Source organism: Rhinolophus ferrumequinum, chromosome 8, assembly GCF_004115265.2.
Source record: "Rhinolophus ferrumequinum isolate MPI-CBG mRhiFer1 chromosome 8, mRhiFer1_v1.p, whole genome shotgun sequence".
NCBI classification, from domain to species: domain Eukaryota; kingdom Metazoa; phylum Chordata; class Mammalia; order Chiroptera; family Rhinolophidae; genus Rhinolophus; species Rhinolophus ferrumequinum.
This window is the reverse complement of record NC_046291.1, coordinates 81,614,246-81,632,831: the sequence shown is the minus strand read 5'-3', so window position 1 is coordinate 81,632,831 and position 18,586 is coordinate 81,614,246. Positions and strand designations below refer to the sequence as shown.

The window sequence follows — 18,586 nt, the reverse complement described above, 5'->3', positions numbered from 1 at the left end:
CTTTATTAAAGAAGGGAAGTCATTCCTTCTTCCCCATCCACTTGATACTCTTGAATTCAGCAAATTGTTGGCCAAAACTGCCCTGTGGCCACTCTACCTGCAAAGAAATACGGAACTGTCATAAATATATGAAATATACATTTATATATTTAAACAGGGCAGGTAGACATTCAGAAAAAGTTGTCGTTCTAGAAGAAAAGGAAGATATAGTGATATGTGCCAAGGGATATCTCTGCGACAGCTACCAAGATGTAGTTTTGAAGGTTCTGGCAAACACATCTCAAGCCAGGACTTGTAGGTATTAAGTCCTGTGGCAAAAGTTTGTTCAAAGACAGGTCAAATATTTGTGTAGACTTTGTGCAAATTTTCCTATGGTCTCATTACATGATGCAAATGTATTGCAATTATTACTACAGTAGCCCAAAGCCACAAGATTGCATACTTTTGTGGTATGTTTGCAGGTACCCCATCCTTATATTGGCATAATTGAGGATTCTGCAGGGTGACGGGCATGGAGGAAGAGGCTGGTGGTTAAAAGGCTTGAGGAAGTTATTAAACATCATGTCATTGCGAGGCCAGTGGTAACTCTCTCATAAAATGGAGATAATAATATCAGCTTTTTTCTTCCCGGGGTCAGTGCAAATTTTTAATGGGGCTCTTGGTACAGAGTGCTTTCAGAAACAAGGTGCAAAATTGCAAGATCGGGCAGTTGAAAAAATCATCTCTCATTCCTCGGCTGCAGAAGAAGATTGCACTCAAACTGTTCCTTAAATGTTGCTGGAGTAAGCTTTTTTCCGAATTTTGAGAGAGTAATGACATTTGTAACAATGGTGACCCTTTAGTGAGCGCTCATCTTCTGGCTGGCGCTCATCTAAGTACTTTCCATTTATGATTTTATTCTATCCTCACCCACTAAGGGTTATGGGGTGACGTCCTCCTCATTTTGTACATGAGGACCCTGAGGCTCCAAGACCAGAGTCACCACTTGTGATGCAATAAACAGATCAGGGCTGTGGTGTCAGACCTGTTTTCTAATCTAGCTTTGATGTTTTCTGGCAGAGGTGACCTTGGAATAAAAGATTAAGAGAAATGATAAGTAAATGGCCTTGCAGAAGCTTCTCTGAGAGATCTTCCCTGGGGTTATAAAGGATCAACATACTCGGGTTTTGAAAACTGCTTGCATCGATATTGGGTTACAATATTAGTTTCTCTCGTTTCAGAGGAAGACCTTTGAGATCACTTGCAGACAACCCACTATCTCCGTGACCTTGGGCTTGTCCTTTAACTTTCCATGCCTCAGTTTCCTCATCTCTAAAATGGAGGAAATATGAATAACTACTTCATAGGGCTTTGGTGAGAGTTCAATGGAGTACTTAGGTCAATATTCTATATATTGATGGTTTTTCAAAAATGAAATGGAATGTACAAACTTGCAGTCAGAAATTAGGCAGATAGCTGAGAAAAAGCAAACGCCTCTGTGCTTTCTCCAGCAGTATTTAGTGAATGATCACTTGTAATTGGAGTCGCCATCTTGGTCAGTTGAGTTGGTCTTGACAGTGGGTATCCTCACCTCCAGCCCGTTACGTGGTTATCTTTATTGAGCCATCTTCTCTGCACAGTTGCCATGAGATGGCACTATGGGGATATGGATGGTCAAGTTTTCTTTTCTCCCACTTATTGCTGTTCTTTCAGGCTGAAAGCAAATTGGAATCATTTTTATTTTATTTTATTTTTTAAAGTTGTGTGCTTTTAAAATATTCGGGGACTTCAATGATAAGAATATGTTTAAGGGAAAATGAAATGCATATGAAGTTTAAGACACATTTTTCATAGTTTGAAGGGCCTTTGAATGATTAGAAAACTGAGGTTTAAAGGAGAAACTGTTTTTTTTTTTATTTCTCTTAGTATTCATCAGTTTAGAGCTAACCTTGCAAATACATTTTGGATGCTAAGATATAGAGTACATAAGTTGATTGGGAAACTCAATGACCTTCATGATATAAATTATTCATGCCACTATAGGTAGCATATATTCCCTGCAATGTATATGTGTATATATATATATATAGATAGATAGATAGATAGATAGATAGATATAGATATAGATATAGATATAGATATAGATATATAGATAAATAACTATATTTATCATAGTTATATCATTTTTACATTTGTGTTATACAAAGGAGTGGAATCTAATTGTTTCTTGTTTCCTCTCATTTTGTTTGTTTTTAACTCTTTTGTGGCTTTTCAAGTAATGGATATAAGAATGACTGTCATTGTCTTCCAAGGAATAATTTAGTAAGTTATTTGGAGGAAAGAGGCAATTTCGTTTGGAGGAAAGCATTTGGAGGAAAGAGGCAATATCGTTTAGTAGAGACAAACCTGTGTTCAAATTCCACTCTGCACTTTCCATCAAGTCAGCAGATATTCTCATTTTACTTATGTATATAAACCATGCAGCATGACAAATGGTGGAAGCTTCATCAAATCTGGTTTCCCATCTTGTCCTCAAGTTTCTTGGGAAAAGGGAGGTAATGAGGTATAGGGTTAGGGGTAACACAGATCCTAAAAATATGTGGGTATTTTAGGAGTAGGACTGTTGTGACAATGGAGATGATTTTGTTCATTCTTTAAGATCTGTATTTTGGATTATTTTTCTGGTCAAAATAAAATTTAAAAAAAGGGAGAGCTTGAAGTTAAGAATTTTAACATTATTTCTGGATGAAATTATATTGACAGTCATTGAGATACAGGAAAAGGATTGAGAGACTTTCATTGTAGAAGCTGTACACTTTGTTCCTGGAGTGGGTGTCATAGCCTGTAATGCCCATGAATTAAAACATTTTGTTAATCCTGTGGGGGAAATGAAATCAGGCTTGGGTTTCTACTGGCACTATTCTTGTTAGACAGTGACAGCCAGGAGATATGGTGATGGCAGACATCTAGTAGGCTCTCCACCCATGCTGCCCAGGCATCTCCCACCCAGTGGTGGGTCGTGGCTTAAGTGAATACAAAAGGAACCTTAAAGACATTGGGTCCATTTGCGGAGCCAGTACAGGGCTCTCGACCAGTGGGGAAGCCTCAGAGGAGAACAGTGCTTACAGCAGACTGTTCAGGTAATTTTAATATGTGTGTTATTATTGTTATTATTTTTTTTTTGCAGTTAAAATCCAACGATTGATGGCAAAATTCAAAATTCAAAATATTTATATATAAATTCTTGCCTAATCATTCCAACTCACTTGTGGTCTCACTGAAACTCCTAATTCTTTTAAAACTCTTTTTGGCTTCCCACCTATAGCCATTTAGAGCGTAGCAAATATGCTTTTGGTCCTCCTTCCCTTCAGTTTACATTTCGATGAGTCAAATATGTTTTTAGATATGATGGATAGATGTCTCCCACTAATGAGAATGGACAGAGTCCTCACGTATACCCTGATGATTTCCTGTCATAGAAGTGGCCTCCATAGTGAGCTAGTCCTGCTAGGTTATTACTTTATTAATAATAATAATAACTTAGGATCAAACACAAATCATCATTTGTATCCAAAGTTCTGTAGCGTTGCAGTGAATTGAATCCCTCATTATGCAGAAGGCTAGTTCATTTGCTTTCCCAAGGGTATATTTTTCAACTACTTTGCTTTGTAGTGTTCACTAGGAAGTTATATTGTTTTATGGGGGTGATAGTTAGATTTTTTTTAGCTGCCTCAGTGGAATTAATGGCAATGGTGTCTTCTGAAAAATGTCCAGACTAAAGTCTTTGTATCAAATCTATACTGTAAAAAATTAATCTTGTATGTTTGAGAGAGAGAGGATTCTTTGTTGGTTTCTAAGGAAATTAATGGCTTATCTTCAGTCCATCTTTCAGCACAAGTGAGATGACTATCCATTGAGACAAAAGACTTAGACAGACTTTAAAATATCATGATAAAATGTCCAAAGCATTCGTTGTTGTGTTGCTTCTTACAGCATGTAGATTTGACATTAGAAACATCCCCATTCTAGTGAGTGAGTGTGTGTGTGTGAGTGTGTGTGTGTGTGTGTGTGTGTGTGTGTACAAAGATGTCTTGCCTAAGGGAGCACAAATCACATGGTAGACAGATGCTAACTTACATGGGAGCTTGTGGTGGGAGCTGAGATTCCAGGGCTTCGAGCTGGAAGGGAGAGCCCCTTCCTACACAAACCCAACACGACCCCTTGGCCTTGTACCTGCAGCAGGGTGGGCACCCACAGGCAAACACATATGTCGTGGCTGTGCTCTATTCCCAACCACTCCTGGAGGTCTCCTGAGGTGCTTCTCAAGCTCCCCCATAGCTCCATCTCTGAATGTGGCACTGTCTCCTCACCTGGGAAGTAGGAGGGAGGGCGCAGAGTATGCTTTCTAATGCTAATGTATAAGTTTCTTCATGTGAGCAAAGGAGACACAGCGGCCCCGTGTGTGCCCACAAGCTGGGATGCTGTCAGTGGGGTGTGGGAAAGGTCTCGTGGCCGGAAAAATTCACATTGTGTAATAATATACTAACTTAAAAACAATTTTACTTGAGGAGGGGTTATCTTTTTCTGATACACACAGAAATACCATATGAGCTAGCAATAGCCTTAGAATAAAGGAAAGTTAATATCCTTAGTGGCCAACCTTTAGCAAAAGCACAGTTGTGGTAAATCATACTCTTGGATGCCTACCACAAGGAAATGTGGCCAGTTCAGTTCTCCAGGCCAGAGGTTTTTGAATTGTGTCCAGTAAGGTCCCAAAGTTTCCATGAAATATTCCAACAGTCCCTTGGGGACAAAGAGTCGAGCAAGAGAGCCCTATTTTATGTCAGCTGGAGCCCTTCTCTTTTATGCTTCTTGATATTGGTATGCAATACAGAAGTTTGAAGAAAAGCTTTTGGTTGTTTATCCAAGTATTCTCTTCATCCCTGCATCAAGGCAGGCCCTCCGAGAGCTGTATACTTGAACTTCATTGCTTGACTCCTTGTAGAATCAGTTTTACTGATTTGTACTTTGTCACTGTGACTGTGGAGTGTTCTAGGAGTGCCCTGAGACTCCACCATATACACCTTGCCCTTGTCTCTTTTATTGGTGAACATCATCTGTATTTACGAGGACTCTCGGGGTAAATTCCATCAGTGCTTTTGAGCAGCCCCATAGCTTCTTCAAAAACAATAGTAAAAAAAGCAGAATATGTAATTTATTCCTATGTACTTGGAGGCTATAGGAGCTATTTCTTTTCTTTGGTCACTAGGAAGCACCCAGTCAGATACTTAGAGGAAATAACTTGTACCCTTGATATCCTTTTATGGTTTATTCATTTTATCCCTTTCTACCTATGTGTCTTGATATAGTTTGCTAACACATCTATTGTGGCAATTTAGTTCAGGTCTCCTTAACTCCAGGCAGAATTTTCTTTTTATCATTTGGAAACCTCTACCTGGATATGCTATAGGCACATCAGACTTAATATTATCTGAAGGGAATTCTTGTTGGCTTCCTTTTAAAATGTGCCCCCTTCCTGTTTCTTTGGTAAAAGAATCCCATGGGTCCAGTCCTCTAAGTTTGCTGTCTTGCTGTCTTTTTTATCTTCTCTCTCTCTTACATCCCATCCATATCCTTTCAATTCATCCTCAGTACACCTTTCAAATCTCTCCTGATTCATCAATACCTGCATGGACTAGTTCACTAGATTCCTAACTGGCCTCCATTTCTCTGGTAACACCCACCAGTAATCCATTATGCACCCTGATGTCAGTTATTTAAAGGTCGTTTTCTCTCCTATAATTCTTATTGCTATTTACGGAATGAAGCCCTAATCCCTCACATAGCATTCAAGGCTCTTTACAATTTGCTCCCCAGCCTGTGTTCTAAGTCTCATCTCTGTCCCTTCCTCCCTCCACTTTTGTGTCTTTCACAGCATCCTCTGGACCACTAGCAGTCCCCAAACACAGAATTCATTTCAGCACCTAGTTCTCTGAAATGTGCTTCCTGGCTTCTTGAAGCCCTTATGTTTCCCTAAACGTCTTCTCAAATATTATCTTGTATCAGACTTCTCTTACTCTCTCTTTCTCATTACAGAATTCATGGCCTCCTCCTCAGTCTTTCCATCTCATTTTCTTAATACTACTGTTAGAGCAGTACTTGCCAGATTTTGGACTTTGTTGTGTATGTGTATCTTACTCCCCAAATTGTGAGCTCCTCAAGGAGTTTGGTTGACTAGAAGGTGGGAACATGCCAGGTATCTGCCAATTCTGCTTTAAAAAATCAAAGTAAACTGAGTGAGGGACTGGGGAGTTTCTAGAACCGATAATGCCTTCAATGAGTAAGAATTGAAAACATGGTTAATTAACTGCTGATCTGAAAATCTTAATATATGTACTTTCTTTATGGTAATGGAAAATTTGTAATGCACTCATGAAAAAGGTTCTAGCAGTCAAGGTAAGGTTTCCTAATTTCTGTACAGAAAAATCTTATCTGACTTTCTTTTTTCTTTTAGGAATAGTCAAGTCAAGAGGCTGAAAATCTGAAGAATGTTTCCAAGGGGTAATCTGGCTGTTACTTGCTGGGTATGGAGGAACATGAGGAAGTTATTTCTGTTCCTTTCTCTCTTGCTGTCCCATGCAGCTCATTTGGAAGGCAAAAAGGATAATCAGTTCATCTGGAAACCAGGTAGGAATGCCCTGGCTGTTCCTTTGTCCCATTTTCATTAATGAGAAGAAAATTATTTCCATGCTTGTTCTTTTTTGTGGAGTAGTGGGGAATATCCTGAGAGGAAAAATAGAGTCTTCTTCATGATAATAAAGCTTACATTTGATTTTTATTCCTGCATAATTGTCACCTCCATCCGTGATGCTTGTTATCCTTCTGAATTTTCACATTGTTGTCAATTATAGTTATGATCTCCATAGTTACAACTGCTTCTCCTTTGTCAAATATATCACCACTGTGCAGCACATTTGTAGCAAAAATGACATCTGAATTCAGCTGATATCCCCAGCTACAGATGCATTGGACCAGTTCTATATGTGTCTTTCTTTTAGAGTACAAGCTAGTTAGCTATTTACTATTGAATACTTTCTAGTACAGAACCTGAATATCTAGGTTTGGGAGCATGAAAAAATTATCCTAACAACTTTGCTCGTTAATTATGATTATAAAGTCACCTTAATGTGTTTTGAGATCCTTAGCTACCCTGTACATAACTATATGAATTGAGGTTTGGAGGCTTGCCTATAACTTATGTCCTTCTCTAAATACTTCCTTAATTTGGCTGTGGAAAAGATCTGTTCAATTTAATTTTAAAGGCTAATAATTTATTAACTTAAATTATGAACCCCAGTTATCTTGGCTGTTTGTATCACTGATGTTTTTCATTGCTCTAGATTTTAATATTCTTAGCGTTTCACAATCAGATCATTTAACATATTTATTACTGTTTCAAGAGTCCATTCTTGCAAATACAGATAACTTATATGCTTAATATCTTGGAACTGGAAAATGTGATGTTGTAGAAGATGTATGGTCCTTAAAGAGTTTTCATTTTAGTCTCATCATCTGTGAATTAAATAGACTGCAAATGTATTGTGTCACCATGAAAATATGTATAAGAGATATTTATAATATTTAAATGACTTTGCAAAAATGAAAGTAAATTATGCTTTAAAGTATATTAAGTAAAAAACCCAGTACCATTAGAGATACAGTTTGGAGGAAATTTAATTACATTAAAGTCCCTATAAATTAATTTAATTGTGGGCCCTAATACCACATTAGTGATTTGCATTTTTTAACTCATGGTAGTGTTAGGAAGATTTGGAAATAGTTCTAAAAGTCAATATTGCATTTCTGTGAATGGGACCATTTTGTTTTAATCGCAAAAGACTAACTCTAAATAAGCACATTTATATGACTGCACTCCTGTCTAACGTTCTCAAAAAAAGTGCAATTAAAATGGAAAGTAGCAAATCTGAAACACGAATGAGATGTGTTAAGAAAATGGGCTTATTTTGAAGCAAATTTTAAAAATAAGTCTGATTTTCTAAAAGTAGGTCAATGGAAAAAGATGGTACAGAGACCCACTCTATAGTGGATAAATACTTTGATAACTGTTAACCTTAAGTTTCAGAGTAAGAATCCTTCCTATCAGACACATTGCGTCATTCAAAATGAATATCTACGTCATCACTCACATTTTCCCTGGTATTCATTGCTTCTTTCCCTCTTAATATGTTGTAGAAAAATGTAATAATATGTACATATTTCTTATGTGGTTTTACTTCTAAATTACAAATTCATTACTTGTAGATGACCAGATATTTTAAAAGTAGAAAACATTTGAAATATACAAAATTAAAAGCAAAAGTCTGGGCTGTGTATTCCATTCTCCACTCTTATGTAGCCTTCAAAAATATTCCTTGCTCATGTAAGCACATCTCTATGCATGTTTGTGTATATAAACCACATAAAATACACACCTATTATTATTAGCGTTAATTGGGGTTCTGCCAAAAATAAACGGTATATGCATAGTGGGTAATTGAAAAGAGTTGGATAAAAGGACTATTTACAACAGTGGGAAAGTGCGAGCAGGGTTTAAGAATAGCTACAAGGAATTGGCGAGTGCCCCTGAGCTAGTATTAGTCTTTATGACTTCTGGGCCTGCAGGGGCAAAGAAAGAAAGTTGTTTCTGAAATTTGGAGAGAGAACTTTATGGAGAGGATGGCTGACAGATGCTGTGGCCTTTAGAGGGTCATAACCAAGCTGTAGTCCAAGTGGGAAGGGGATCAGGGGAATGAACAACCCTTGTTCTCGCACCTTCTACCAGGGCTCCCATTGGCTAAATCCAACCAGCAGCCACAAGACAAGGGAGCCCATTGCTGTGTCCATACGGACCAGCTTCCTGGGCAGGGGGGGGAGAATGGTGGAGAATGTGGATCTGAAAATATTCAAATTCATAATACATATATGTGCATATATTCACACACCACTTCATACAGAGTCATGCTCTGTGTCCTTTTTTTGCAGTTTGCTTTTTATCATATAATGGTATCTTGTTGAATATTATATATTAGTGCACGTTGATCAATTTTGTCTTTTAATGGTTGCATAGTATTCTTTTGTATTTTTATTTAATAATTTATTTAACCAGTGCCGTATTGGTTTATCTTTTCTTTCCCTATTGCTTGGCATTTCAGAGGTTTTTGGTATTATATATAATACTAACATGAATGCAACATTATTTTAAAGGTAAACAAATCAATTTGAGGAGTCATGTCCTAGAGCAATTCTGGGTCATCACCTTCAGAAAAAAGCTCAATATCTTGGAATCTGTTATGTGCTTATGCAAGAGTTTATTATATTTCATTTGGATTAAACAACAGTAAAACTGTACTGTAGTTGAATCAGCTACATTTTTTTGGAGTATGTTATAAAATCCAGCAAATCAGGTCCAATGTAATCTGGAATTTGAACAGATTTCCATGGAGACCCGGAGTAATGTACTTTGTTTTAAAAACCTAGAAACCATTCTCTGGGTTTCGATTGTAGTGTCAACCACTTAAACCCTTTGCTGATGTCTATTGTTTTTCCCCCTGGAGTCTATAGATTAGATGTTAGTCCACCTCGTCCAAATTAGAGGCATTTCTAAGTGAGTCCTGGCTTTGGGTAAACAATGGATTGATGAATACTAAGGGAATGATATAATCTGTTGCTAAGGATTTCTATCCTGAGGGGAGAGACTGGAGAGCTGTAGGCCATAGGATCATTGATCTGACAAGGCTGTTGAGTGCCAATCATCATTGTGATGAGATCCTCTGATCTATATTTAGTGTCAGGCAATCTGTCATGCCTGCCAAGAAAGAAGGATCATGTCAGCAACACTATCAGATAAGGAATGATGTTGCTTGTTGTTTTGGTAAATATAACTATTCATGTCTGCATAGAGAAAAACAAATCACGGTTTCTGAAGAAACACTAACTAGTGGTCTCTTAAAAAAGTCCTCAGTATTGGTTGTAAAGTGTTGCTTCATTCCACTAATACTTGAGTCCTTACTATGTGCCAGGTAATATTACAAGCACGTGCGATAAATTGAGAATAAACAGATAAATCTTTGGTCCTCATGAACAGGGTAATAAACATAATGAGGAGGCTAAATAGAGAGTATGTTAGATGGTGATAGGTGCTTAGAAGGAAAGATAAGGTAAGGAGGAGGGATATGCAGTGATAGGTGAGAGATGAAAATTTTAAGTAGGTGGGCTATAGGGTGATTATAGAGGAAGTGAATTTGAGTAGAGACTTGAAGGAAGTGAGAGAGCCAGCTACGTGGATATTGGGGTGAAAAATATTTGAGATGGAAGGAACAATGGCAAAAGGCCCTGAGACAGGAGCATGTGTGTCATGTTTGAGGACCAGAGAGGATGTCAGCATGTGGCACAGAGTGAACACGGACAGTGATTGGAAATCCGGTCAGAGGAGTATGGGGTCCAAATTAGGTATGAATTCAGGGATCAAAACACAGTTTTGGCTTTTACTTTGGGGAGATAGAATTTGGAAAGTTTAGAAAAAGTGGTCACATAATTTGACCTTTCTTTTAATGTATTTATTTATTACATTTATTGGGGTGACATTAGTTAGTAAAATTATATAGGTTTCAAGTGTACATTTCCATAATACATCACCATATATTTGACCCCCTTTTCCCTCTTCTATTACCTCACCTCCTCCTTTACCCTCTGGTAACCATTAAACCATTGTTTGTGTCTATGAGTTTTTGTTTCTTTGTCTTGTTCCTTTGAGTTTTATATCCGACATATGAGTAAGTCAAATGGTTCTTGACTTTTCCTGTTTGACTTATTTGCTTAGCATGATAATCTCAAAATTCATCCATGTTGTTGTAAATGGCAGTATTTCATCTTTCTTATGGCCAAGTAATATTCCATTTTGTATATGTACCACATCTTTATCCAGTTATCCATCGAAGGATACTTTGGTTGTTTCCATGTCTTAGCCACCATGAATAATGCTGCAATGAACATCAGGGTACATATCTTTATGAATAAATATTTTCAGATTTTTTTGGGTATATACCCAGGCTAGGGATTGCTGGGTCATATGGTAATTCTATTCTTAATTGTTTGAGGAACCTCCATACTGTTTTTCATAGCGCCAGTACCAATTTACATACCCACCAGCAGAGTGTGAGGGTTCCCTTTTCTCCACAGCCTCTCCAACAGTTGGTATTATTTGTCTTGTTGATGACAGCCATTCTAACTGGTTTGAGGTGCTATCTCATGGTGGTTTTGATTTGCATTTCCCTGATAGCTAGTGAAGTTCAGCATTTTTTCATACATCTGTTGGCTGTTTGTATGTCTTGTAGAGAGAAGTGTCTTTTCAGATCCTCTGTCCATTTTTTAATTGGATTCTTTGTTCTTCGTTGTTGTTGAGTTTTATTAGTTCTTTATTTATTTTGGATATTAGACCTTTATTTTCTCCCATTTGGTGGGTTGCTTCTTTGTCTTGTTGTTGGTTTCTTTTTCTGTGCAGAAGCTTTTTAGTTTGAAATATAGTGCCATTCATTTATTTTAGCTCTTACTTCCCTTCCCTTTCAGGTCAGGTTTATAAAATCCTCTCTGAACCCAAGGTCCATAAGTTTACTACCTATGTTTTCTTCAATGCAGTTTATTGTTTCAGATCTTATGTTTAGGTCTTTGATCCATTTTGAGTTAATTGTGGTATATGGTGACATATAGCAGTCTAGTTTCATTCTTTTGCACATGGCTTTCCAATTTTCCCAGCACCATTTATCAAAGAGGCTGTCTTTTCTCTCATGTATGTTTTTGGCTCCTTTGTTGAAAATTATCTGCCCTCATATATGTGGGTTTATTTCTGGGTTTTCAATTCTATTCCATTGATCTATGTATCTGTTTTTCTGCTAATACCATGCTGTTTTGATTATTGTCACTTTGTAGTACAAAATGAAGTCAGGGAGTGTGATACCTCCAGCCTTGTTCTTTTGTCTTAGGATTGCTTTGGTTACTAGGCGTCTTTTGTGACTCCATACAAATCATGGGACTTTTTTGTTTTATTTCTTGAAAAAGTGCCATTGGGATTTTGATGGGGATTGCATTAAATCTGTATCTTGCTTTGGGTAATATGGCCATTTTTACTATGTTGATTCTTCCAGTTTATGGAATATCTTTCCATTTCTTTGTGTCTTCTTCAATTTCTTTTACTAATGTCTTATAGTTTTTAGTGTATAGGTCCCTCATATCCTTTGTTAAGTTTATTCATAGGTATTTTATTCTTTTTGTTGAAATTGCAAAAGAAATTTTTAAATTTTTTTCATTTATTTTACTAAAATTTCATTGTTAGTATATAGAAATGCAATGGTTTTTTTGTATGTTGATTTTATAGCTGGCAACTTTACTGTATTTATTGTTTCTAATAGGTATTTTGTGTATGTGTGCATGTGTGGAGTCTTCAGGGTTTTCTATATAAAGAATCATGTCATATGCAAAAAATGACAATTTAACTTCTCCATTCCCAATTTGGATGCCTTTTATTTCTTTCTCTTGCCTCATTGTTCTGGCGAGGACTTCTAATACTATGAGTATGTTGAGTAACAGTGGTGACGGGGCATTTGCCTGTCTTGTTCCTGATTTTAGAGGAAAAGCTTTCAGTTTTTCATCATTAAGTATGGCACAACAAACCCTCAGCTGATATCATACTTCATGGTTAATGAGATTTTAATAGGATCATTGTGGCCTGTCGGTTGAGAATGGTGGAAGCTGGGAGACCAGTTAGTAGGCTACTGCAGAATGAAGACGAGTGGTAATAGCTTGAACTAAGGTAATGACAGTGAAGGTGGTAAGCAGGGGTTGATATTTTGGATATATTTAAGGCTGTGGTTTTCAACATGGGGTAATTTTGCCCAGTAGAGGACATTTGGCGGTACTGGCGTGTGCTATTGAAATCTGTGAGTAGAAGCATGTTTAGATATGCTGCTAAAAATCCTATGCACAGGATAGCTCCCCACAGCAAAGAGTTATCAGACCCCCCAAATGTGAATAGTGACCAGATTGAGAAACCCTGATTTAAGGTAAAGCCATCATGATTCATTGATGTGTAGGGAGAGAAGGGAAGATAAAAGGGTGATACTGAGGCTTTGCCCTGAGCTACTAGAAAAATGGATTTGTCATTTCATATGAGATGACTGTGAAGAAGCTGGTTTGGAGGGACTATTAGGAATTTGTTATTGGCCATGTTAATGTTTTGAGCCTGTTAGATATTAATGCGGAGATGTTGACCAGGAAGTTGGATACGTGATTCTGAATTCAGGAGAAAGGTCTTTGCTAGAGAACTCAATTTGGAAGTCACTAGGAAAGCTGTAGAATTTAAATATGTAGCCTTAGAAATGAAGCGGTGGCCTTACAATTGTGATTCTGTGTAAGTAGAGGATCAGTTTCTAATGTACTGCTTTTGGGCCAAATGACATTTAAAAAATTATTGTGGTAAAATACACATAACATTATCTTTACCATTTTAACCATTTTAAAGTATACAGTCCATTGACGGTACATTCATTGTGTGGTGGAAACATCTAGTTCCAGAACATTTTCATCACTCCAAATTACATTTGCAAATGAGGTTACAAAAAAGACTAGAAAACAATTTTTGCTATGAATTATAAGGTCTAAAAGAAAAACAAATCTATATTTATTTCTTTGTGAGAGGTTCTTTTAATAGCCTTAAGTCATCCTAAGAGATATACTTGGAAGTATACTAGGATATACTAAAGTATACTACGAATATACCAGAAGATCTAGAGCCTTCTATATAGCCAGACCCACATTCAAATCCTGTCTCTAAAGAGGAGAAAGTTATTATATTTAACTTCTCTAAGCTCTATTTATCCATCTGCAAATGAGGATAATACATACTTCACAGGAGTGTTTTGAAAATTTAGTAAAATAATATATTGAAATACTTAATGTATAGTGGCTGCTCAATAAATGTTAGTTATTATTTCTGTCATTATATAATAATTTGATGTTTGAAATATTCTTGATTTTATGTTACACATCTTTAGCATGCTTTTCTTTTTAGACACAAACAAGAGATTTGTTTGACAGCTATATAGACTTTATTAATAAATGGTTGTAATTTAACTGACTTTTTAGGTCTGAAACTTTATTTCTATATGACAGACTCTTAAAAAGTTTTAATTTCATTAGCTTCTTCACAGTGAATAAAACGGGTGAGAATAATGACCTGTGTTCTGAGAACTAAGTAGATAAGTTGGAATTAATCTTTTTGGGAGAATAAAAAAGAGACTGTGAAAATGACATTAAATTAAGAAAAAAGGATCTGACATAGGTTAATATTTAATTATAGCTTACATTGTAATGTTTTAATTGTCGAAATTACTTTGAGGAAAAATTTATGTATTAAATACATGTATATTTTAAGTTTAGGAATCTTAGGAAAATAAAATGTTCTTAGGCGAGAACTAATTTTTTAAATATGTGCTAGAAGTCCATGAAATAGTTCTCCTGGGAATTGCATTAAATTGAAATCATTTTAATTATTTCTATGGACGTTAATTTATCTTCGAGGCCTGTGTATAATAAACTCTCAGTGGTGTTATTTCTGTGATATCAAAAAGGATAGACATATATGGCATGGGATTCACTGCTAAAAATTCTCATTTTTTTCTTAGAGTTCTTAAGTACTAATTTTATAATGCCTCCAATAAGTCATAAAAAGTCTATATTACTTAATATACATAAAATAAATTACTCTGTGTGGTTTTATTCCCCTCTAAATAATACTACAATGTAGGCTTCCTGAGGCCAGGGAAATTTTTTTATTTTATTCATGTGATATATTTCACGTACCTAGAACATAACTGTGGCATTAAATTTCCCCAGCACATTAAATACTGGTAGAATGAGGGCGTGTGTGTGTGTGTGTGTGTGTGTGTGTGTGTGTGTGTGTTTAGGAGGGTTGAGAAGTGAAGAGACTGAAGGAAAAGGAAGTATGATTGATCCCTCTTACTCTAGAACTTGAAATAAATATTCAGGAGAGACTATAAGATACTTGAAAACCAAAGTCAAATTTATAAATCAGAAAATATGAAAATACTTCATCCATATTTCCTTACTGCTTGTTTCCAGCACTGTTTCTGATCTTCTCTGGAAAAGATGTTGAACACTTACTCTATAAAAAGGTATAGGTACACAGAGTGAGACATTTATTACTCTTGTTGTTATGGTGAAATATTGTAGTTGCTGGTTGCCTCCCAGTTTGTTTCCACAGAGACAGCCAGTTTCAGCTCTCTTTACTGTTTATTCTGATGTTCATCTCCATATTTCTAAGTAATGTGCTCATTATTGATATTTGTTGATTTACAACTATTGGATATTTTTTATTGATTTTGTTATGTTAGCTGAGGATTTATCTCTCGTCTCCCTACCACTTACCTTTTTTACCGCCTCTGTTCAAAAATAGTTATATCAAAATTTAAATCAGTGAGCAGAGCTCATATTATTATATTCACGTAGATATTGTTCTGGCTGAGCCAAGCAGGGTGTTATGCTTCCACATCCTTGTTCCCCCATCTTTTTGTTTTACACAGAAATTTAAAAAAAAAAAATTGCTTCATCTTTTTTTTTGCTTCACCTTCTTTGCGCCCATTGTTGCTTTCTCCCTGATGCTCCATGCCCATTTTACTTTTTTTTTTGAAATAATCAAACACTCGTCCAAACACTATGTCATATTTTTTCTTTGGGAGATCCTTCCACAGCCCCTGTCCTCTTGATTCAATCTGGACTCCTGCACAGTTGTCATCTTTGGAATCTCTTCATTTTCTCATCCTGAACCCTATTGCTTTATTTCCTTAAACTGCTAAACTTATTTTCTAGGTCTACTAAAATAGGGTACATTGGAAGTAATTTTTCACATCTGGAAGGGTTTATGTGCTTGTCATATACTTGACTGATAAGCTTGGGTGTGGAGTTCAAGGTTACAAAGGACCTTTCCTTCAGAATTTTGAAGGTTTTGCTCCACTGTATTCCAGCCTCCAGTGTTGTTACTAAAAAGTTTTACATTATTCTGATCTCATCTCTCTGTATTGGGCATAATCTGTACTGAACATTATTCTGATCTCATCTCTCTTTCTGGATTCTTCTTTTTATCCATGAAGTTCTGAAATGTTGTGATTACGTACTTTGTGGTGAATCATTTCTCCTTTATTGTGCTGGATATTAGGAGAATATTTCAATGAATATGCACATATCCTACAGTTCTGGTATTGATTTTTTCTATGATTTCCCCCTCCTATTGTTTCTGTTTCTTCTGAAATTCCTTAGAAGGACATTTCACCTCTCTAACTGATCTTCAGTTTTTAGATATTTTCATATTTCTTCTTTTGTTTGTATTTTTATTCTATTTTCTAACATTTTTATTATCCTTCATCTTCCAACCCTTCCAGTTTGTTTGTGCTGTTCAAGAATGTCCTCTGCAGAGTTGGATTTTGCTGTCTGTTTTCCTGCAGGGATTGAGAAAGAGACAGAGGAAGGGATATGAGGGGTTAATTAATTCCATTTATAGACTTTTAATTATTCCCCATTTCAAGCCACAAGTCTTACTCCTCCCTAGTGACTGTCTCTAGGTTCTGAACCTTCTCAGAATTCTGCAAGTATAAATGTGCTTTTTCTGTTGCTGTTACCATACTCTTCTAATGTACAGCTCTCTCTATATAATAGGTTGTTCACTGTTCCTCTATCTGCTCTCCATGTTCCAGAATTTATTGCTATGTGTTCTCTACCTCTAGCTCTATGTTCTTGATCCTTACTGAATTGTATCGTTTAATGCCTTTGCTGTCGTTTTAATGAGGTATTAAGGAGGAGTGAAATTACATACATGTCTTGCTCCCCAAGTTAATGGGAAGTCTTCTCATTTTTCTGTCACTTCTACTATAGGCTATTCTGGAATAGAAGGATGTTGAAATATGTTAATTTTGTAGTGATTGACTCAGTTATTCTCTTTGAGCATGTGCTACAAAATCTGTCTATAATAGGTTTTGGCCAGGTTAAATTTTTTAAAAAATCTAATCCAAATGCTCATTGCTTCTGTATGATTTGGGTCAGACTGAGCTATTGGATTGGTGATTGATAAGGGAATGACTTCTCTCTAGCAGTAGAAACATCAGGAGAAATTCCTTTATGACCATCTGGAAATATCTTCTTTCAACTTTTTTTTCTTTTATGGCAAAATTTTGATATGTACCTTAAGTTTGAATTATTCCTAACTAGGAAAATATAGAATTCCATGCAAAGAAATACAAAAGTCAAAGAGGAAAACAAGTCAGACCCTTCAAAGTGGGATTGAAATAAGAATTAAAGACAATAGCATTAATTCCTAGAGCAAACATAAAAGCTTACTTTATAAACGTCTTCACAATCATGACTTTAGGTACCATAGAGCGCAATCTTGATTGTAACCAAATAAGAAAAAAAAATCCAATTTTTTAGTGTATTGATTATGTATTCACTCAATTAATGTAATTATTTTAATATTTCAGAAAAGTTCTCCAAACTTTACAGTCATAGATAATATCTGTACTACGGACATTAGTGCCACGGATGATGATATCTGAGACCCAGAGAAATGTTTCAAAAGTTGTAGTTTTAACACCACTTATATTTACTACTTTTTTTAATACTGTGCACTGTTAAAGTTTATTTTCTTAGCAAAAATAGGAATATGAATTAACCATCTTATCTTTTTGTGTCTTTTTCTCTTTAGAGTTACTATGGTTACCAAACGGTGGTTAATGTAGGGAATGTGAAATGCTATTAGCCCCTTACATTGATCATTTTCACCCCAAAAGAGGAAAATAATAAGCTGTTATGGAAATAGGTAGTTTTATCACCCAATGATGGATTTCATTTATGGATATACTTTACTACAAAAGTAATATAAGAAATGGTAAGAATAACATATGGATATGGGTTTTGTTGTGTATATACTTCTCCTCAGGGTTAATAATTTTTTAATTGAATGCAGCTGCTCAAAGATTTTTGTTGTTAAGTATACGCAGTATGTTGAAAAGAAGTGACTGCATTTAAAAATTTTTTTTGAAAACCATTTGGGGCTAATGACTTAGCTATATTTTTAGAGAGCCTGTAAACAATAAAGATGCTGACATTACATGCTAGGCAGGGTGATGGAGTGGTTCAGAGCACAGACACCAAGTCAGACTGTCTGCCTGTTACGTGAAGCTGTGTGTGACCTCAGCTTTATGTCTTTGCTTTCTCATCAGTTAAATTGGAATACATGAGAACATCTATGTAATACGTATAGTTTGTATTCTATAGTATATCTTCAAAGTACATTTTTGGTACTCAAAGTAAATATTACATGATCAAAGTCATATTAAATACTCAATTAATGCTACTTTTTTGTTATAAAGTAGATGACACTTTAAGAGACTTATTTCCTCTGCTTCCCTCCTTCTGACACGTAGAACATAATTTTGTGTGGATATATAAACTTGCATATATAATAAATGTCATTGCTCTGAAAAGG

General features: G+C 35.9%; 1 protein-coding gene across 1 annotated transcript in view; it reads left to right on the top strand.

Moving 5' to 3' along the window:
* The window catches only part of THSD7B (thrombospondin type 1 domain containing 7B), a 797,596-nt gene that overhangs the window by 108,451 nt on the left and 670,559 nt on the right, over positions 1-18,586 (top strand). Inside the window, exon 2 of the mRNA XM_033111445.1 lies at positions 6,494-6,666. Coding sequence (XP_032967336.1) covers positions 6,528-6,666 — 139 coding nt within the window. The 5' untranslated portion in view covers positions 6,494-6,527. The remainder of the gene's footprint in view (positions 1-6,493; positions 6,667-18,586) is intronic.